The following is a 22757-nucleotide window of genomic DNA, read 5'->3' on the forward strand; positions in this document are numbered from 1 at the left end:
TTCCTTTAGCTGGAGCATTTATCTGATATCCATCTTTGGGGCACTTTGACTTTGCCGAGGCAGGATCCTGGGGATAGGAGTCAGGCCAGGAGTTTGCACCAGAGCAGCAGAACCAGCATCGCTGCCGCTGGGAAAGAGACTTCCTCTCTGCATTTGCATTTCCCATCTTTGTATTGCCATCTTTGTATTGCCAGCTTTTCAAATGCCAGGGGGAAGGGAGAGAAACACATGGGAATAGGGAAGGCTTGTTATAATTTACCTAAGAGCCCAGAAGACAGAACTGTCTAATGCATTCACATTTGAAAAGAATTCTCTTGTGCCAAAATGAAACAAAACAAAACCAAACCCCCTCTGTATGTGGTAATTACTTGGCATTAATGGAACAGTGCAGAGTAAATGCATTTAATCTGGTTCCATTCCAGCTGATCTCTCTGGCTCTCCATGTCTTACATGACTGCATCAACTCCTCTCTCTGCAGGTGAACAGAGAACTTGTTACCCTTTCCTTGTTCTAAAGGCTCTAAAGCTGTTGTGCCTTTATCACATGGCTAGAAAACCAGAAAAGAAGAAAGCAGCTTCTTTTCTGACAAACACAGCAAACCCTCCAATTGAGCTCTGCGTAAGCTGAGAAGAAATGAGAAAGAGAAATGTAGGACTGTCGAAGAAGTCAGTGTAACCCTGATCCATTGTGGCCACGGACTCCCAGAAACTCCTCAACCAAGACAACAACAAAGAAGTCAGCCCCTGGAGCCAGCATCCAGTGGGCTTTTGAAGGGAAAGCATGTGAGTGAAAGGGAGCTACGGAGCAAGCCCTGGCAGGGGAAGCACACACTGTCAGACTCTCTGCAACATCCCTCTTTCACAAATTACAACAAAGGCTTTACAGTTTCCTTGCAGCATAAGATGGATGCAGAGACAGCTCTGAAAAAATTGTTCCACGGAAATGGGCACCATTCTTGGAGATGGTACACGAAAAATGAAAGGCACAGATATGCATTAACATGTTCCAGCTTCCCACTTCCACACTGGCCATGCTTGCTTTCTAGCCACAGCCGGAGATGCTGTTCAGACAATTCCTTTCATTTACTCCAGTGCTTTTCCAGTCCATCCTCCTGCTCTGAGAATATCCCTGTACCTGTACTGCAGCAATTGCAAAGAAACACGCTCCGCCTGTCAGCCAGGGCTGCCAGAAGAATTCTGGTGTAGGGACCGACTCTAGATCTTGGATTCAAAGGAGCTGTCACCTGGCATGAGATGACAAACGAAGCCATTATTTTAAAGTGATGTTTGAGCTGAAACGTTCATATCAGTTTCTATGACAACTCATTGTAGGTCACAGATTTCTAACCCAAGAAACCTCTTAATTGGAGTAGTCGCAGGTCATTTGTACTAATCAAATTCTTGGCTACTTTGCAAATGCTTTTCTTACTGACCTCTAACTCCCAGAAGGGCCAGGCCACAGAATAATTGTTCTGCAGTATGCTTCTTAAAGTGCCTGATGTGATGCAAATAACTTATCAGTAACAATTAATAGCACGAGAAGCATTATTTTAAACTTCATGAGCAAAAAAAATTCTTTGATTGTATTTTCTCTTGCTCCTGCAAATAAGATCCAAGCATGTAAGTTCTATCTACCTACAGAAGATTCTTGGTTTGTAGCCATAGTTGTTATGCTCAAATTTATTAAGTTTTCACAGAATTCTGCAGAAAAAGTAAATATAATTATAGCTAGGAAAAAGGACAAAATCTATAAATATATCAGGAGGCCTGGGGAAAGGTTTATACGCATAAAACGTTGCTTGCTTTTAAACAATTATTTCCATTGATCAACTAAAATATATTGTTTCTCCCTGCCAACCTCTTCTCAAAGCATATATTCATGTATTTCAAAGCCAGAACAGCCTGTCAGGTCTGATCACCACTGCTGCACTTCCCAGAAAATGTTACCTGGTTATGCTTACAGTAAGACTATGCCGGTTTTGAGTTTCCAGTGGCTTAAATAAAGAAGAAAACTTACAAAAATACATGTTCCCTGTTTTTAGCTGAGCTGGTAACTTTGCTTTTGGCATTGCAGCTGCTGCATTTGATGGCTTTTCTCCGGTTCCCTGTACAAGCGATATCTGAAATTTTTCTCACCATTTTACAGTGAGTCTTGAGCACAGAACTTAAAGTCCAGGATTCGGGTAATGAATGGTGAGCTTTCAACAGGGTGAAAATGCACCTTTCTTACTTCTTATGATCTGAAAGAAAACTTGAACACTCAAGTATCAGAAAAAAATCCCAACCAACCAAACAACAAATCAGCAACCAATCTTATTAAATTCCACCATTTCTAGACCAGTTTCACATCTGGAGGCCTTGAGTCATGATTTCTAAGTGCCCATCTGCTGCAGCCTTCAGCATTTGACAGACCCTCCCTGCAGAAGACCCCAGCATGCTCCTTATAGATGAAACAGGGCAGAGCAGGACCTATGAGGAGGTCGGCACTACATGGCAGAACATAGCAGCTGGCATTCTTCAGCTCTCTGTTTCTCAGACACCCCAGATTTCTCCCTAAAAGCCTGCTTCCCTTACTGGCAATGCTCGGCAGCTCCTGCCTGCAGGAATACACCAGAGATTTTGGCACTAGCGCTGTGAAATCTTGAAGCGTTGTTTTATGGGGAGCCTCTCGCTCCCGGCACGGAGGGAAGGGAAGGAGGCAAAGCCCAACAAAGCTGTTACTGCTCGCCTCAGCCCTCCAAGCCACACATGGCCGTGCCCACGCAGGCACACACACACAGACGCTCAGCGAGAGCCTTCCTTCCCCGGCTGCGCTCAAACCAGCACAGCCCCGGGCCAGGCGGGGAGAAAGGGCCCTCGTAATTGTCATTTATCAATATTCATAAAGAACCTGCCTTAACCCCTCTGCTACGCGCTCAGGGAAAAAAAAAACAAAAACAAAAACAAAACTAACCAAGAAACCCACTGAAACGCAAAATGAAACGCAACCAAAATAAAAATAAAATGAAATAATCACCTCCCTGCTCATTACCGCAGGGGATTTCCTCTCAATGTCACCACTGCCCTGCGCAGTAATTGGCATTATCTGTTATCTCTGAAGCCGTAATAAGGCTTGCCACGGGGCATTTTCTGTAATCATATTTTTATTTGTCAGCTGGCGAGCCGCAGACGGCGGCGCGGAGCCGGGCCGGGCCGCGGGCGCGCGGCGGGGCCGGGGCCGCGCGGCGCCAATGGCGGCTCGCGCCGGTGATGTCACGGGCAGCCAATGAGGCGGCGGCAGCGCGCCCCGCCCGGCGCTGCAGCATTCCCCACAGCCACAGGGAAGCGGCGCTTCCCGAGGAGCCGAGCGCCCGGCCCCGCCGGTGCTCACACGCGGGTTCCCGCAGAGAACGCAGCCGGGCACGCAACCAGCTCAGAGCTGACCCGCACTGCGGGGGCAGCGCATTCACAATTGGCTCGGGCCACCCTAAAGGCCCAGAGTGTAGGAGAGCAGACACCAGTAGGAGGTGAATGGCAGCTTAGGCAAAACGCATGGTTTGTGTCCAGAGGAAGCTTCCCAAGCTGGGATAGCCTCACACGGATGTCGGGGGGAGCTCAGGCTGCTGGGCAGGCACTGCAGCGCGGTGCGGAGCCCTGGGAGCGCAGGGAAGGGCGGGGAGGAGAACTGGGAATGCTGCATCCCTGAGCCAAGTGCTTGCCAGCTCAGGGAAGGCAGCCAGGTAGCTCCGATCCCACGCGATACCCCGGCCATACGAGTGGTGCCACCCGTGCCCGTGGGTCCCTGGCGTGGCACGGTGCTGTGTCCACACACAGTCCTCAGAGGACGCGACAGTGCCTTACCCATAAGCACTTCCCCATGGCCGGGGACCTGCACCACAAAACCCTTTGAAGTGACTGCACCACAGAGTGAAGTACATCAAATATTATATTCCCCCACCGCTTCCAGTAAATAAAGTAAAAACAGGAAGCACATAACATTTTTTAAATAAAATGCAGACACAAGCTCCACACCTATTCTGCTTCCTTTTCTCAGTAGCTGGTTTGAAAATACCTCTCAGACAGAGGTGATCTCTCCACATCTTAGCAGCAGAAGCTTTTCACTGGGGAAAAGCTTTTCACTGAGGGGGACTGAGGAATCCTTTTTGACTCTTTGGTCCAGGAATACTGGTGTATCAATGTGAATGCTGAATGTGGTTACATGCTGCTGTTAAAGTAAGCCACAGGTATTTCCCAGTGTTTTGGGATGTACAGGAAGAAGATGGGACTATTATATGGGTGTGGGGACACCAGACTATCAATCTATTTTGCCAGTAGGCTGGAGGCACCCACATTTAGTCATTAACCAAAGCAGAAGCCTTCATTTTTCATTGTGGTCATAACTGGATAACCTGGCTGATGAGATGATTTGTCATTTCACTGCCCCACGACAGGACAAGGTCAGGCTTCATTGCTTAGGAAAACTGATTAAGTTTTACACTCACATATATATTTATGCATGCTCTGATTTTCTGATAACTGTCCAGAATACAGCACAGAATATAACACAGACCACACGAGTCTCAGTGACCTGGAGGCAGAGCTTATGATTTACTGCTAACTTAGCCAGCACTAGATGCTCATCAGGTGGGAGTTAGCAAGGAGATGGGATTTACTGTCAAATGAGACTACTGCACACAATCCAGTATGTTTAACAGAGGAAAATGGATTCCTCAAGAAAGATATGCATCTCCCTAGAAAATATCACATAGTGTTAAACCTACAGAGGTGCTAGTCTGTCTGTCTGACAGCCTTACCCTGATCCTCACTTAGTTTAATAAAGTCTCCCAGATCCAGAGGCATCCATAACAAATCCAAAGGACTAGCATGTATGTACATATATGCATGCCCTTAGTAGGAACTTCTATCCCAATGGAGATTCTGATTCCTCTGGAATATTCATTTGGAAGCATAAATAATTTCTCTTCAGCTGTACTTAAACATTTTTTGAGTGCTGTTTGACTTGATCCCTTACGTATTAAGCCAAGTTGGGAATAGAAACATGTAAGTATGCAATATTGCCACCAGTGGTTACACTGTCCAGTGTATGTAAAAAATAACAGGCCTACAATCTGCCAAGGATCATGCTGGTTCTAAGGAGGTCATGATCACAGTGTAGTTGAATAGCAGGGAGGAAAAACTGTGGAATTCTGAGAATAAAACTGGTCAGAGGTCACTGCCAACAGAGAAAACTTAGATCCTCTAGTTAGGCCATGCAACCTGCTCTTGGCTTCTCTGGGAATTTCTCTGACTATTGTAACCCTTCCTGTGTCAGGTAGGCATTGTCCTCAGGACCTTCTCACCTAGATTCACCACCTTTGAACTGCCTCTTCTGCTAAGAGTATGCTGTTATACTCTTTTTATACAGTATACTCTTAATATATCCTCAAGAAAGGCTCTTCTTTCCCTTTCCATTTATTAGATATATGCTCTCTTACAAGTCACTGTTTCCTGCTGAAATGACTCAGAGATGTAGGGGGAGGGGGCTAGAAGAGCACGTTAAATATTTAAACATCCATTTTCACTGTGGCCATCTGGTTTGTGAGCTTTCAGCACAGAACTGGGGGTACAGAAAATTCCTTTATGGCTACTGAGAAGTAACACACAGTGATTATGCAAATCCAGCTACTGCAGTATCTCTGAGTGGCCCTTGGCCTCCTGGAGTGGGGGATCTGTGGCTGGCTGTGGCTTTGGAGAAGCAGCCATGCAGACATAATGTAAATGCTCTCTCCCAGCCAATCCAAATGCAAGGAGCTGTATTTGTGAGAAATGAGCAGGCAGCTATGGGTCAGTAGCTGTACAGAAACTCTTGTGCTCAGACTGAGTGCAACAACTTGATTTCAGTATAATTTAAATTATCTCAACTTCCTAAAGATGAAAGAGAAATGGGTCCAATATAAAACGGTACCTCAAAGCACAGGTTAAACCCCACCCCATGGTTAAATAATATGATGGAGTCAGTAAGAAAATTCTTCCCTACTGGAAAGGAAATTAAAGGCAACAGTGACTCAAATGCCCAGAGGAGACTCAGTAGAGGTTGCCAAAAGCCAGCAGGTTTCCAAAAACTGAAGGGAACCATAAAATGACTTCACTGTATTTGCAGTTGTCCCAGGTTTCTTCAGGGATTCATTTTGATACAGTGTCTGTAGTTCTTAGTTATTAGAAAGGGCAGCAAAAATTATGGAAATTAAATTATTTTTCCTCAGTGGTTTTGGTTTTCCTGTTTAAAGCCTTCCCTGTGAATTAATTCTTCTTCAGTGAAAAATGACAATCTTTTCCATGAGAAGTCTGTCTGTGACTAGTACACTGTCTCACACATGGACAAGAATTAAAAAATACGCCAGCACTTTACCCAATGCTTTTACAGCTTTACAACATCAGTTACTTAAAATTAAAAGTACCAAGGTAAGATCCCCTTATTGTAGCAGGGAACTCCCCATTGGAAATGGCTGTACTCACCATATTGAATGACTATGGCAGAAGTCTAAAGCAGAGATGATTTGTCGGAAGAACTTCCTGGCTTCTTTTGGTGTCAATCTTCCCTTTTTTACGAGATAGTCGAAGAGCTCCCCACCTGACACATGTTCTAGCACCAAATACCTAGAAAAACACAAAGCCAGGATTTTTTAAGTACGTGATCACACCAACCCCCTCACTCTCACACAGTTATATACAAACACTTGTGTTTATATGTAGTCAAGGGGAACACTTCCAGAAATAACAGTGGAAGAGAATTGGAATTTTAAAATCAGGAGTGATTAGTATGTTTTACAGTGGTTCTGCAAACTACACACCTGCCATTGTTGGATTCAGAGTCCAATGGCATAGCAAGACCTAATCAGGAAGCTAAAAATTACTCCAAAGACCAGGACAGGAAGCAGAGAATAATCGGGTATAAGCTTCCACAGCAGGTCTCAAAGCTATAGTGGAGTAAGACTCTCTACCAAGAAGCCTCAGGTTCTTTAGCCAAGCTGACAATTCTTTTATAAAACAGCTGTGGAAAAGATGCAGTCAGACAGAACCAGACAGATGTCAACAAGCCAGAATGAATTAAGAAAAGGTGAACAATGTACATTATTTAAAAAAAAAATAAAAAAAAATGAAGTACACATGTGTGCAGCCTATATAAAAGCTTAGCTTTTGGTGCTGAACAGCAGTGATTGGCTGGGGCAGCTGCCTGGCCTTGCAACTCTCAGGTGGAAAATGTGGCACTGAGTGAATACATGTGGCTCAAAGGGGGCCGAGGAGCATGAGAGGAAACTCCTGACCTCATACAGCTCTGCTGGCAGTCATAGAATGAAGAGTGAAACCTTCTGGAAGGAAAGGACTTGCCATGGATGAACCACCTTGCTGTTTTAAGTAGGGCTAATGAAAGGCAGCCAAGCAGAGGAAAGGTGCATAAATCTCTGGAGATGTTGCCAAATAGTGGGAGTGACAGTTTTCCCAGGGAAGTGGCAGGAACACCATCGACAGAATCCTTTAAAAACAAACAAGTTTGAGTGTACTTCTCAATCCCAACAGTGCAGCAGACCATACTGAACTGTATATGCAGCATGATCCCTCAACCCTCTGCTTTACAGCAGAATACTTTTACTACCAGAATTAATCCAACTCCTCAAATTTTAGTGGACAATGTGGAATAATTAAACCAGGATACTGTCTTTTCTGTATCTCATGCAGCATAATCTCCAAGGAAATTCCTGAATTTGAAATGAAAAGATTAATATAAATTTGGGGTCTTAATTAGTCCTGTTTTCAATGCTTACAAAAAGCTAGAACAATACAAGGACTAAAAGCAGTTGTGAGTAAAGTAAAGCTTGCTCAATGATAATGGCATTAGTCTTGAATTTGCAAAAGTGGGACTTGAGCTCCTGGTCCATCATCATCTCCTGTGTAACTTTCATGTGTCAGCTCCCAGCTACCAGGAGGAGAAAGCACTTCCCTGCCTTACAGAAAGACAGACATTGGTATTGTCTTGCCAGCTAAATAAGTTTAATTAATAATATTAATAAGCTAAATACTAAAAAGACACAAAAAATTGACAAAACCATAAAATTATAAACTTGAGGAAAGTAAAATTGTACTTTTGCATATTTTGATCAAAACCAAAACAGTTAAAAGAAACATAGTAATATTGGCATTTTAAATTTAAAATCAATTAAAAAAGAGAAAAATCTTAACTTGAAAAATCCCATTTGGAATATGTGGGTTATCTTCTTTCCAAACAGATGGGTAGTTGCCCAACTGTCTGCTGCGTACACCCTGGTAATTTGGAGATCACTGTTTATAGACATGAGATCTTTTGAGCAAGTCATTCAAACACAGAAGAAAGCTGATATGCAGCAACCATGGGCACTGGGGTGTCCACAATGTCAAGTCCCAATCCTTGGTTCCTAAGCCTTGGCTAACAGACAGTCTGGTAAGAAGTTTACTGAAGAATTCATTCTCCCTCTCATATTAGAGACAGATCTGTCTAACTATCCAATATGGCAGACCCAATTCTGGCACGGAATCAATCCTAAAATTCTTCTTGACAGCTTACTGTCTCACTGTGCCCAGAAGAAGCTGTATACAGCAGTGCATCTTGCCCCCAAAATTCAAATTGCTAGCTGCTTTCTTTTTCTGGGAGGTATCTTACAAAGATGATTGCAGTTACAGATACAGAACACCCTCCACACTGGCTTCAAACAAATGGTTTTTAAAAAATACAGACCCAGCATTTCTGTCACCCACAGCAGGAACTGTGAAGCAATTTATTTTCATCAACTTCATCTTATTAAAAACACTCAACAAAAATGCACTGACACATTGTATGAAAAATAAAACAAATTGAAAGACAGGGAGCATTTACAAGGTTATTCATTTTTTGCTTGCCACCTAGAAGCACTAGATATAATAATGGAAATGAACAGCGGAGAGCATTTGAAAAAGATTTGTGCCTATGACAAGTCAAGGGACAGGAAGAAGCACAGGAGATGATGTATTCTGATCTGACAAAGCCCCCAACATGACATGAGTGAGAAGGACGACAAACACATTCCTCTGTGGTTGAGTGCAAGAAAGAAATGCTGCAGGGATCATTCCACAAACACTACATGGCTAAGCTGCAGCTAGATTTGTGAGCTCAGGTTGTTAGCTTCCAGCCCTATTCCCTCCAGTACCTTGTGGGTTTTTTTTTTAGGGCAGCCCCCAACTAGGAGATTTTCTGTTAAACAAGGGCATAATTCAGCACCTGCCCCATCTCTGTACAAGCCAGCATTCTGCTGGCACATGACATGGCACAGCAGTAGTACACTTGTTCTTTCCAAACAGGCTGACAAGAGGGGTTTAAACATTTCCAAGTGTTGCACTGGTTCTAAGCACCACTGGGCAGTTACACAAACCCCACTAAGTGCTGCATATCTGTATCTACCCATCTCTGTGTGAGAGAGTGTGCCTATGACTCCACAGAAAACGAGAATAAATACTCTGAAAAGTCAAACAGAAAAGGCAAAGGAAAGAAAGAACATTATTCCCTGAGCTGGAAAATAAGGCATACACACGCTACATCTTTCCTGAATCCATGGCACAGAAAAGAATCCAAATCTTCTGTGTTCACATCAGCATCTAAAATCCTTTACTTTAGCAAAGTGGTAAAGGATTGGAAGTATGCTAATGCCAGCTCTTGGAGGATCTGGAAAAAGGTAAATAACACATAGCCTGTAGGGGAGAAAAACACTAAGAAGCATTTTCATGAGTCTCCCTTCCCTTTTATCTTTCCCAGATATGACAGGTTCTCACTTCGTTATAGTACTACTTTTCCAATTTATTCTAAGCAAGCAAGCAAGTTCTGAAAATCCCAGAACAATAACCAGAACTTTTCTCCTATTACATTTAGAGATGAAAAGCAACTTACTGGTGAATGAAGTTTTGGGGGTTTTTAATCCTGTCTGTGTAAGATTGACAACATCAATCTATCTTCTCATGGTAAAAATGTAAGAAAACCTGTTCTGCAATAGCCATTGCAAGGAGGTTCAGGGAAAGGAGAGACCCAGGCTCTGGCAGGACGCGTGCACACTACATGCTGTGCTGATACAGACAGGAGCTATGGTAGGACAAAAGACTGTAAGAGCACCTAGCTCTCCCGTGTTGGATCTTCTGGACACACCCCAACTCTTCCAATCATTGCATTTCACATGAGAGAATGAAGTTTTGAGAAGCATTAACCTCCTGTTCTTTACTGATAGAGAATTGTGAAGCCAAGTGACTTGTCCAGGGTTACAGTCACCCAGTATTAGAGCTGGGATTAGCACCTGTAGTCCCTTGTGCTTTCTGCTCCATGCTGTCCCCACCACCAATTTCCACTTTGCCTGCTAGGAGACTGAAAAAGCCAGAAAAACAGCAGGGTTCTGCAACTCAATATGAAGGCAAGTGTATGTTAAAAATAAAGTCTCAATTACTTTTTCCTCACTGGATATATTCTCTAGGAGATTGCAAATATTCTCACAGGCTGCAGCTCACTTTCATACACACCAAGGTCCACATCTTGCATTATTTTTTCATGTCCCCGCTACAAGCCAAGATATGAAACTAAAAAGCTCTAGTTGAGTTTCAGTGCTTGAAGGAGACAAGACTTTGCTCTTTAAAAGCAAAGATAAATACAAGAATAATTGTGTTGATTGGAGAGGAGCAGAGAGATTGCATCCAGCAGCATTCTATCTATTGCCTTTGCCATTTTTCCATCTGCATCCCATCATCTCCACCTTCTAAATAAAAGACTTCTGAGTTCCTAACCTCAAATGACCCATTACATATCATCAGAGATGCAAGCTTAGAATAATCTTAGGCTTTTTTCTTTCTTTCTTTTTGGTTCATTTTATTTATTTTTTTCAGGAACCAAAATAGTACATAATCAGTTTTCATCAGCTCCTATCTGAAGGCTGGTTTTTGCTGTGATGCTTGACAGCAGCTTGGATTTTCCATTCCCAGCTGCTGCTTTGTGTGTGAGATTGTAAACTGGTATTGTCCCATTCTTGTCCAGTGCTCGCACAGCAAGGATTTCTCCATAGATTGCTGTTGCACTACACTTCTATCACTTAGCAAAAAAAGGACACTTTTCATGATTATTTATCCTTTCCATCTGGTGGAACATGCCACAACTTCTTAAGAGGTACCTTTGCCCATGCCCTAGGGAGCTTTGAGGAATAACTCAGAGAGCCCTCAGTGAGGCAAGGCAGCTACATGCTACCTCCAAATCAGGATTGTAACTAAAGAAACAGGCTGGCTCCGAGCAATGCCAGGAAAAATGCTGTTAAAGAAGGACTAAGTGGCACAGAGCACTAGGACCATGCACTAGCAGATACTTCTGACAAAATAACAACAAAAAAAACCCCCAATGCAAACAAACACATCAGTTATGATCTGTAAAGAACAAAAAGCTGTCTTTTAGCCAGTAGCAAAAATGGTGTGAAATGCTAAAATTCTTGCCAGATGGGATTGCCTGCAGCAGCCTGTTAGTGGGTATGCAGCTCTTGTTTTCTCAGGACAATTTACAAGATACTAACAGCTACACCAATTATGTATTTATTATTATAAAAGTGTTAAATGGAGTGATCTCTAGATGAAAGCTCATGCTGAAACACAAAGTATTTCAGGTAAGTATTATAAATGCAAAAAATTAGGATTACCAACAAACACTCTCTGATGCTCTAGGATGAAAATAAATTCATACATTTTGTTTTAGTCAGGCAATAGCAGGTTTGTCCATCAGCGGTTGCAATTAGCTGTCTGTTAGGGAAGTAGTTAATAATTTATTTTTATTAAGTGATATGACATTTACATATATAAAGCACAACTTTTCTTAACCTAAACAACTAGATTTTCAAGTTGCTTTTCTATGTAAGCCTGAATGTACTACTGGGTACCACCACACATCACTGAGCAATGTCCTAGAGCTCTTACGATGCTAGAATTTGACTAGATATCCATGTGGCACTTGTTGGTTTTTAAGATGCATGGATTCAGCCAGATGCAAAACCCAGCTGCAGTTATATAGAAAGAGATACACTCAAAGACATAAAACATCAGGTGGGAATCTCCATCATAAAGACAGATAAATCTTTAGTTCTCTTCTGTCCTGATGTTTACTGTGCCAACAGCTGTAAAACTCTCTTTTGCCACAGAATGAAACACAGACTGAAATGGCTGCACCACAAATGGTAGAGCTGGCACTGACACAACCTTGATGAACCATAGGCCATCTCACAGTAATTCTGGCAAATGATTCACAAGAAACTGGCTACTCCTTTTGACCAATTAATATGAAAGCTAGAAAGCTCACTACATTTCAAAGGGATCTCTCTTGGAGAACAACAGACTGACAAAGAAAAATCTCTTGAAGAAAAAAGAACTGATGATTCTCCTTCCAGGCTACCACTCTACTTGCAAAATGTCCTTCCATACATATATATGGTTGAACATATATGTGGCAGGGAAGAGGTTAAAAGTTGCCCAGGCGGACATGCTCTGTTGTTCTTTGACAGCTTTTTCTCTGCACTGTTTTCTATTGATTAAATAATCTCTATCAGAGATGAAGCCCCTTGTTATTGGCACAGCCTATAAATTATTCAGAAGTTATATAAATTCTTATGGCGGGCATGAATTTTTAAACCCTTATTTGGCACTGGGCCAGGAGCTCTGTATTTTTTCTTCCCCCCTTGCCTGCGAGAAAATGTGCATGTGTTAAATTTCTGTTTTCTAAAAGACAATTTTAACTTGAGTTTGCATGTTTGAATGGATATTGCATTTGATTGCTGGTCATGGTTTGATTTGGCATGAACAGGTTGGGGCTTTTGGGGAAAAGAGATAGTAAGAGATTATGCTGTTGTGCTCTGTACCTTTGATTTATTTGGGATGAAAGATGTTTTGAGCAGTGCCATTGTGGTGTGTAGTTGTGAATGCCAAGGCACTGCAGCAGCCATCCTATATGGGCACATGATATGGAATGGATTTAGCCAGAGGGATCCTCAGCATAGAATGGACAGAGCTGAGACAACACTCATCAGGTCACTGCTGCAATTCTGTTAGTGACTCTATACTTGGGGGCTTTCTTCTTCAGAGCTGTGGCCTTTGCTGTAACAACCAGGGCCCAGACACACACAACACTGCCTACCAGAGCCTAAAAGAGAAGTCAGGCATGAGAATGTACTGTGGCTCTGAAGCAACATCTCACAGAATTGCTCATGCCACAGAATTGCTCCACTACGGGCCTGCTTTTCCCCAAGCCCATCATCATGGCCTGGATGGTATCCAAGCTACATGTCAGGCAGTGAGCAGGGGATACAGTCAGGGTTTTGGGCAGAGCTTATTAAGACTTTGTTGCACAGGGTGTGGCAAGAATTTCCACCAGGAGCTCTACAGTCCCTGCTTTGTGCCAGGCTGGTGTCCCTCTAGCGAGAGGTGACACCCACGCCTCTTCCCTGGCTCCTGGCAGCTCCTGGTCTCCAGGCCCACCCTGAACTCCAAACCTCATCTGCACTGGCTCCAGTCCTACCACTGACTGGCTTTCTTCTGGCTACACATGCTTGTCATTCCAGACAGTCCTAAAACAAGTCAACAGCAGAAGAAAAGGGGGTCAAAGTAGCTGGTTACAAATATTTTCCTTAGCTCTAATCAAGGCTCAGGTAGAATGCTATTCTGCCCTCCAATCCTATTTTCTTTCCCCCTATCACAGCACCTGACATCCCACAGCCTCACTACCAAGGTGCACACCTACCACAAAATTAATTTTCAGTGCTGAGCCTTTGGAGCCACTCTGACTTTCTGAACTCTCTCTCTGCCTTTAGACAGGTTTCCCTGCAGATGAATTGAACGCCAAAGTTTTGGCCTACCACTAACAAGAACACACAGAATGTTTTTTTCCTCTTTTCTGCATCCTCTGGCACCTCCCAATTAGTTTTCAACAAAAATAAACAGAATTACAGGAAAACTCCAGGAGAGGCCAGGCAGCACAAAGGCCTCTGCAGACACCAGCAGAACTGTAAGTCCTTGACTCCTGCTGTCACCTGGTTTTCTATGAGCCAGAAACACGAGTTGTGCACAGCTAGGAGGACATTTTAATTTTATCTGCCTCATTGTGATGCACCTTTATCTCTGAAATCAGGAGGTGGTGTGTTGAGTACATTGAAATGAGATTTGGGCACTTGCCCAGTGATAGCACTGTACTAATGAAAGATGAGAAAGGCACTTATATTTGAAAAAGGTGCTGAGGAATGCATGGCACACTTCAGAGAACAATTGTCTAGTGTCCACTCCTCTCAAAACAGATTCTTGCTGAAAATGCTGATCAAATTGGATGACAGAGAGATGTAAAATAAATGCTGCCACAAAATTTGAAATATTAAATGTGAAGATTTGAAAATCATTCAACGTAAATCCACACATATATACACAAATATCTGTATGCATCTTGATATAGAAATTTACAGATATATATACACAGATATCAATGGAAAGGGAATCGAGAAATACCAGTATTACCACCTGAAAGAAAAAGGCATGAGTGGTGTAGTATGCGGGGTTTTTTTCTGTTTAATTTCCACTCCCCACCAAGCCCCTGACAGCTGAAACTAAATAGTTAATCAAATGAGATCAAAACAGATAATGCCACCCCTGTTGGGAGTTCTGCAACAGAACTATATCAGTTGGCTTAACCCCCTCTGGAGAGGGAAGTTCCATCTCCTGTGGACTGTCTGATGGCCCTTAGCTTGCCATGCTAACAGCTCCTCCAACAGGGGACAAGTGCTTTTCTGTGATCCAAAGAAAAGCTGAATGTACTGCATAAAACACAGTACATAAAACTCTGCGTAGGGTCAGCTCAGGAAAGACCTTTTCTATACAGGACGCAGAGAAAAGAGGATCATCCCCCAGGTTCACAATGTTCATCTGCAATGCAGAAATCACCAAAGGAGTGTGTCCCTCCAGTGTGTATTACAAAACACATCAAATTTTTGTTATTATCTGTTACTGCCTTACTCCTTCTCTTAGTACATGTCCCATCATGGAAGTGCTCAACATCAGCTTGGGTGAGGCTCTGAGCAACCTGGTCTAATCAAAAGGTTCCCTGTCCATGGCAAGGGAGGGGTGGAACTGAATGATGTTTAAGGACCCTTCCAACCCAATCCATTCTGTGATGATTCTATGATTTGTATTTCCCTAAAATTCTTGACTGTCTGCACTTCCTTAGTCAAACTGACTGGTGCACACACAAGTTTTGGTAGCCCACTGATCATTCCCCATACCAGGCCACTTTGATTCATTTTGAACTTTAAGAAAGGGAGGATGAACCCCCATCCCGGCTGTTTTGTCTATTGACATTATACAATGCGAGAGATGGAGGCATTGATTGTCTGTAGCTATTTCTAAATTATCTGTTACTGTGGACTCCCAATCTTGCTTGAAGGCCATCAGTGTGATCATATAACAAATATGAAATAATTCAGCTGTCAGTATATTGCTCGTTTAGCCAACACAATATATATCTGAGGCCGTATGTCACTTACAGAGAGCCACAGTGCCCTCTGTTTCCCCCTCACACACCTAGATGTGTAGTCCACAGTCTTACTAAATAAGACAACTCAAAATGATGGATAAAGAGATGGAATAATGGATTTCATAGCTACCTCCAACTATCTTGGCAAAAAAGAACCTACCAAAATAAACAGAAAAAGACTGCTTGGCTAACATGCATATGCTAACAGATTTTTATTATTATTTTTAAAAAATCATTCTCACTGTTAAATAAACTGTGGAAAAAGGATTTGATTCATGGTTGCATTAGGAATCTACTCAACCAAAGCCCCTTGTCACAAATTAAATCATAAACTAAAAGTCAAACATGATTTGTGAAATTAACAGTTATTGAGGAAATGCTCCCCAGTGCTGCATTGTGATTAGTCTCTGGCTTCTGAAATATCACCCATAATTCATGAGCTTCTCTGAAACCATGCCACTGCTGCTAGAGCTGGGATGGCATGCATGATGGAAAGGTGCTGCCACAACTAGAGAGCAATCCCTTTCCTGATGCTGGTGAGAACCAGAGGTCACTGTGTCTTATTATTTGGGAAGGTACATGCAAACACAGTTCTCAGCCCCCACACACTTGCAACACCTCACCCTCCACAGGCACTCTCTCCCACCTCTCAGATTTATCAAAGGCCACAGCTGTTTCTAATTTTGAACACGGAGGCTTGGCAGAAGCTCTGCATTGTGCCCTTTCTTTAAAATAGCGACTTATAAAAAATGAAACTTAATTAACAGTCATTTGTTCTTTCAGTGTCAGTATCTTTCAGCAGAGGGATTTGGTGCCTTTGCAGGGGGATGCAGACAGCTTAATCTTACAGGCAGAGAAGCTACAGCACAAAGCAGACTTAGTGATTGTTAAAGGCTAAATGGTCATTGGCAAAGCATGCTTTGGAGCCTAACATTTTTTAGAAGCCAGAATATCCAGACATAGCTTAAAGATATGGGATGCTTTCCTTTACAAGGTGATTTTCATCATGAAGATGCTTTCCTGACAATAAATTCAGTATTTTTTTTAATAATAGTGTAACACCATTCCCACTGCTCTGAGCACCAGATATTTTTTCCAAGGAACAAAATAGCCCCCAGGTCTTCTGGAGTAAAGAAGAAAAGCTCAGCTTCTGGCTTCACAGGCATTCAGAACAAGAAGAAAACTTCAGCACCTCTACAGCCCATCCCCTCATGGCCTTTCTTCTGTGTGTATTCATACATTGTCACCACTGCCACCATTTGCTCTGTTTGTGCAAGAGTACTTGTGTGTGTACACCTAGGGTTACACAACACAGAAACCAACATTGTGAAGAAGAACATTCCCTCTCTTTTAATCAAAAAAGTGGTCTCATTCCCCCTTTCACCTGAATACAGAAAAAATATCCTCTGCCTCTCTTTCCAGGATTAAAGGAGAACAGACTCCCTGCAAAGCCTGATTTCCCTTTGCTGCCTGTCTGCACACAGAGCAGATCTGGGCCTCTGTCCTCATCTGCAGCAAACAGGGCTTCATGGAGCCATGACCATTTATGCCACTGAGGACAGAGCATTCAGCTCTGGAAACATCTGAGCCAGTCTCCACCCAGTTCTTTCTGGCAACTGCATTCCACCATGGATATCAGGCTCTGCCCCAAAGGAGGAGGGGGAAGCCAAAGGAAATTACTGCCTGCTCTACTAAGCTAACCCTTAGGCCGAGAGGCCTCACTTCTCAGAATAGGAATTCATTGCTCCAGTAACAAGACTGGACGAATAGTCCATGAGGGACTGTTACCTCCCTTCAACACACTTTCTTTGGATAAACAGTCATTCCCTTCTTGTGTTGAGACACTAAAAAGAGGTCACCAGTGGATGGTGACTTTTAAAAACGGTTTAATCTTTTTTAACCACTCTCTTCTACCTGTAACAACCTGTTAAAAAGCTGGATATAGCAGAGTTCCCTACTGGGTCACCCCTTTCTATTTGGAGAACATTGATTTTTGTCCTGTCATGTCATGATTAATGTGGCCTGTTTGTCTGACAACAGATACGATGTATTTAGTGCCTTAAATCAAGCTAAAGTGTTTGTCTGTGAACAACATCTCTATATGGCACTGGTAATGATCTGTAGAAAAAAAAAAATCTTAAAAAAAGCTTTGCTACATAACTGTCACTGCAGAACCATTATGGGATTACAGTGGCTTTTAAAACCAAAATCTGTTGCTGATGGAGAAAATTTAAAACACTTCTAGTGAGAGCTGAGGGTTTCAATGAAAACTGTTAGACAAAGGAGGTTATCCAAATTATCTACTGTCTAAGTCTGTTACAGCTTTGATTCAAAATGGTTCCAGATCTTACATGTACAAGCCTTTATTCTCTCTTGCTGTGTTAGAGAAAACATTGGTTTGTCCCCTTTCTTCTACTTTAAGTAGGAAAAGAAACAGCATATAAATTTCTTATAAGTAAAGGCTCACCCCAGGAAAGATATTGAGGTGCTGGAGAATGTCCAGGGAAGGACAATGAAGGGTCTAGGGCACAAGTCCTGTGAGGAGTGGCTGAAGGAGTCGCTATGTTTGGCCTGGAGAAAAGCAAACTCGAGGGGATCTCACCACTCTCACAACTTGCTGAATGGAGGCTGTAGCCAGGTGGGGGTCAGTCTCCTGTCCCAGTTAAAAAGTGACAGGGTGAGAGGAAATGGCCTTAAATCACACAAATAAGGTTTGGATTGGATATTAGGAACAATTTCTTCACTGAAAGGGTGGTCAGGCATTGAAACAGACCGTCCAGGGAAGTAGGGGAATCATCATTCCTGGAAGTGTTCAAAAAACATGTGGATGTGGCACTTGGCATGATTTAGTGGTGGATATGGCAGCAGTAGGTTACTGGTTGGACAATGATAAATTTTCCTTAATGATTCCATGAAAGTACAGGAAAGAACATGAGAAAAGCCAGGGAACTAATAAGTGTTCATTCCTCATCCAAATACCAAATATCACACAGACACCAGCAAAGGGTGAAAACACAACTGTTCCATTCTTTCAGAAACGTTACCAAGTTCCAAAACCCTGATCTCCCTCCCTTCCTCCTTCCATTCCCCTTCCTCTGGCAAAAGCCAGTAATACCTACAAATATTTTTTATTTTCGTAAACATCATGCAGCTTTAAAACATGGGGATGTTCTATCAACTTCAGGATGGCTATTTCCCGCTCCACCTGGAAGAAACAAAAAGAAACAGAGAAGATTAGAAGCTTGGTCTTAGAATACATTAGGTATTGTCACACATTTTCTTCCCATTTATCCATTTTCCACTCCTCCTCATATGCAGAGGATACGGAAAATTGTAACAATGTATCTTATTTAGCACTTACATAATTTAAGAAAAATTCAATTTATTCAGCCTCAGCACTCCCTGCCCTGCAGAACTGAAAACCAGCAAAATTTCAAGGTTGAAAGAAAAGTCTCAAATCTACCAAAGAAAATTAGCTGTGGGAGTTACATGAGCATTCAAGGCTGCTCCTGCCTCACAATCCAAAAGCAATGACATATTCTCAAAGTACAGAAACTCTAAGGTGTCACAGAGGGCTCTCCTGACCTCCCACAGCCACAGGTATGGCTGCTCTACAAACTGCATACTCAATTAATGTTAGAAAATCCCCCTCCTGAAGAACTTGCCATGCATGTAGGGGAAAAGATAAACAGCAGTGTGATTTTATAGCTCCAGAACTGAGGCGCAGAAAGGGAAAGAAATATAAGAAGTGACATAAGAAGTACAAGGCAGAACAAGAAATTAAACCAGATTAGTGGAGATGCAGTATTCAGAGCCTTAAGTGCAAGACTGTGCTTTCCCTCAATTCCCAGTCTGCTCAAGTGTGGCTACTTCCAAGAGCATGTTTTCAGTGCTGAGTTAACAAGTTGTGACTAAGTCCCTGTAATTAGTGCAAGCCCTGTTCTCACCCAAAATTCCTATCATGACCACTAAGCGTATTCATTAGAGATGGAGTCAGTGCAATTCCTCAGCTGTTAGCAAAATTGCTCTGCTGCTCGAAACCACACTGTAACTGCTCTGATTTGACCTGGGCTAAATTTAAGGGAGTTAATGTAGCACTGTGGAGACTCTGGGTATGTGAACAAGATGCAACACTGCAACAAGATGCAGTGAAAGCATTGCACAGTCGGGCATGCTGAATTTCAAGGAATCCACAAAGGCAGGAAAAAGACCTAAAGAAGCAAACAAGGACAACCAGGTAGTATTTTTTTCAGTCCTTTAAATAACTGATTGTCCCAGAGCTGCTATACTGACAAACAAACCATGAACAAACTACAAAACCATCCCTTAATGTCTCTCTGCAGGGATCAGATGAGTAATCAGGAACTTGCCCCAGTACACCTTTAGGTTCTTGATGTCCTTTAACTTCCTGAGAGAACATCCTCTGCTAAGCCTGAACATAGACAACTTTACCTCAATGCCAGTAAGATACTCTGCAGGAAATTAGAAAGTGGTAGTTTGCAGCACCAGGCAGAGGAGGATTTCCCAGCATGCTGGTTATCACCCCAGATCTCTCTTCCTCTGCAGCGCCACATAAAAACAGCAAAAGCAACTTCTGCACTGCATCATCCTTAGCCTTCCTCACATACCAGGATGGAAGAAAGTATATTTGTACATGTGCCAATCTCAGTCTTTCAAATACACTTATTCCTCTCTGCAGAGTCAAAAGTCATCTGAGAGATTCCACTTCCACACTTGGGATCTCTGAAAATAGCTCCTTCAGAGAATTGGGGAATGCAGTTAAACATGTATGTACACAGTTCAGCACTGCCAGAACTGCTAGGAATTCAGTGATACACAGTGCTTCATGGTGACAGGTCTGTGGGTGTTAACTTACTCATGACCAGCACTCTGATGAAAGCTACTTACACAAACAGGAAACAAAAGCTGGGTAGATTTCAACTGTTCAGCTATTTCACCACAGACCCAGGGGGTAGCTAGTTTATTCCATTTTTGCCTCCTCTTCAAAAAGACCTGTTACTCTTCTCTCTTACAAGATATGCACTGATATTTGCAGAGGGCTTGTTCAACCCTATAATTGATAAAAGTTGGATTTGCTTCAAAAATGAGGAAAAACAAAACGGAAGAAGCACCCACTCTCACAACACTCTCCCAGTAGTACTGAGATTCACCATCAGCAACATGTACTGCAGCTGCTCAGAAACTGCAACTCCAACAAAGTTCCTTTTGGATGGGGAAGTACAAGTATTTCATGGGGAATGTGACCAGTGCACTAGCTATGGCAAAGATAATCCAACCCCAGTATTCCTATGAAAAATAAAACTCCCTGCAGACGGGCTGTGTAACTGCCTTGGTGTTTCACTTCAGAGAAACCTCTCGGTTGGTTCAGTGGCAATGTAAGTTCACATCAAGTGAGTGATGGATGGCAGCATCCAGTCAGGGTCCAGCTTGGTTACTGTCCTAAAACATGAGAAGAGGCCGTGACTTATGGCTACCACTTGGAGGAGGGAATTCAGCTACAGCACTGTGTGGGCTATGTTTGGTAACAGACAATCAGAATAGAAAGGCAGTATCTACTTACGACCTACAGATTTACTCTAGGAACCAGCTGAAAAGAATTAACCCAAGTTGTTTTTCTGCCACCGTGTGTGAGTGTAAAAGGTTCTATGCATATTTTTATATTCCTGGGAACTAAATCCTAAGAGGAAATACAGTTTGGGGTCTCAATTTCAAGGCAGGTATGTAGAGAACATCTGTCTTGATGTGCCTGGCGGTATTTGACTGCAGTGTGTTCAGCTCAGTGGTGTGCTGTCTGTGCCAGTCAGCTTTCCAGTCTGCTACCTCTTCTATCTGTAAACCAAGGACAAAACTGATCTACTTATCTCAAGTAAGATGTTCAATGAAAGGGCATTTATAAAGGAAAAATGTCATTACTGTACTTCTCGTAGTGCAGGACTTTGTCCTATGTAGAGGCACAAGATACAAACAGTTGTATTATTTTAGGATCTAGATATTCCCAGTTCTCTAAACAGCAGTCTGATAAAGCTTATCCTCAAAAAATCTTACAGCAGTGCCCTGCCTCTTTGTCCTTCTAAAGCAAAACAAGAGTTCAGAGAAATATGCAACAGACCACCTTCTCAGAACTATTGCTGCAGTCAGTACCGATGGGTGACTCCCCTGCATCCTGGTAAATTTTTATATGCCTACAAAGAAGCCAGTAACTGATACGGGTTGGACAAAGGTTGTAGATCTCGATAGCAATGTCACTGATGCATGGCTCAGGAGGACATAGGAGCCATCATGTCGCTAGGAAAGGAGAGATATCCGAACTCATTGGCAAAATAAGAGAGGCTTGAAATAGCATGCAGCTTTGCCCTCTTCCCCAGAGCTTTGCTTTTTTTTTTGCGCAGCCCTGTGTTTGCAAACCATGGAATGCTGTCCAGCTCTGAGCTGGCAAGGACAGGGGAGAGGAGAAACCCTGCAGGGGTGTTTACTTTAATGCACATGCAATTATCAGAAAGCAGGGCAAGCTCAGAATAGCCTGTCTAGGGAGGTTCAGAGCCTGTGATAAACAGGAAACATGGAGGAACATTTGCCTAATGGTTAAAAGAGAAAGGAATAAAGCAAAGCTTTTCTGTTACACAAACGCTGGGTCACATCACAGGATCTCAACTAAAGCCAGGGTTGCCTCATACCGTGGTGGGCTACTGACTGTGCTTTGAAACTGGGAGAAACAGCTGTGAAACGCTGTGCAGGGCAAAAGGAGATGCACTGGTAACATGTATCTGTGCAGGTGCCATGCAGGTGCCAATTAGAGGTTCTAAAAATCTGTGCAGGAGGTTGATTTGACAGGATGCTCCAGTGATTCAGCTAATGACAAAGTGCAACATGGGAGCAACGTGACCCGTAGAGGAATCATGCAATACTTTGCATCCCTCTCCTCCATCTCTACTTCACTGTCATTCTCCCCCACAGGAAATCACATCTCTCTGGTTTAAGCCCATCTTGTCAGCAAATTGTCACTGGCAGAAAGTGCTCTGATGTCTTGCCTTTTAAGTCAGGCACACGAGGTGTTAATTCACTAAGAAGGCAAGGAAGGCAGGTCATGGGAGCCTGATAGTTTGTCTCAGTGCAGAAGGAAAGTTTGCTTTTCTCTTGCATTCATTAGCTCAGTAGCTATAGGGTCACTCATG

The 22757-nt window shown here is 42.8% G+C and overlaps 1 protein-coding gene across 23 annotated transcripts in view; it reads right to left on the bottom strand.

The window, feature by feature from the left end:
• Positions 1 to 22757, bottom strand: part of BRSK2 (BR serine/threonine kinase 2) — a 303186-nt gene that overhangs the window by 86574 nt on the left and 193855 nt on the right. For all 23 annotated transcript variants that reach the window (XM_072929769.1, XM_072929773.1, XM_072929770.1 and 20 more), the window contains exons 3-4: positions 18684 to 18769; positions 6495 to 6635 (exon numbers count right to left, since the gene is read on the bottom strand). In XM_072929769.1, the coding sequence (XP_072785870.1) occupies positions 6495 to 6635; positions 18684 to 18769 (227 nt within the window). The remainder of the gene's footprint in view (positions 1 to 6494; positions 6636 to 18683; positions 18770 to 22757) is intronic.

The sequence above is a fragment of the Taeniopygia guttata genome, chromosome 5, assembly GCF_048771995.1.
Source record: "Taeniopygia guttata chromosome 5, bTaeGut7.mat, whole genome shotgun sequence".
Classification (NCBI taxonomy): Eukaryota; Metazoa; Chordata; class Aves; order Passeriformes; family Estrildidae; genus Taeniopygia; species Taeniopygia guttata.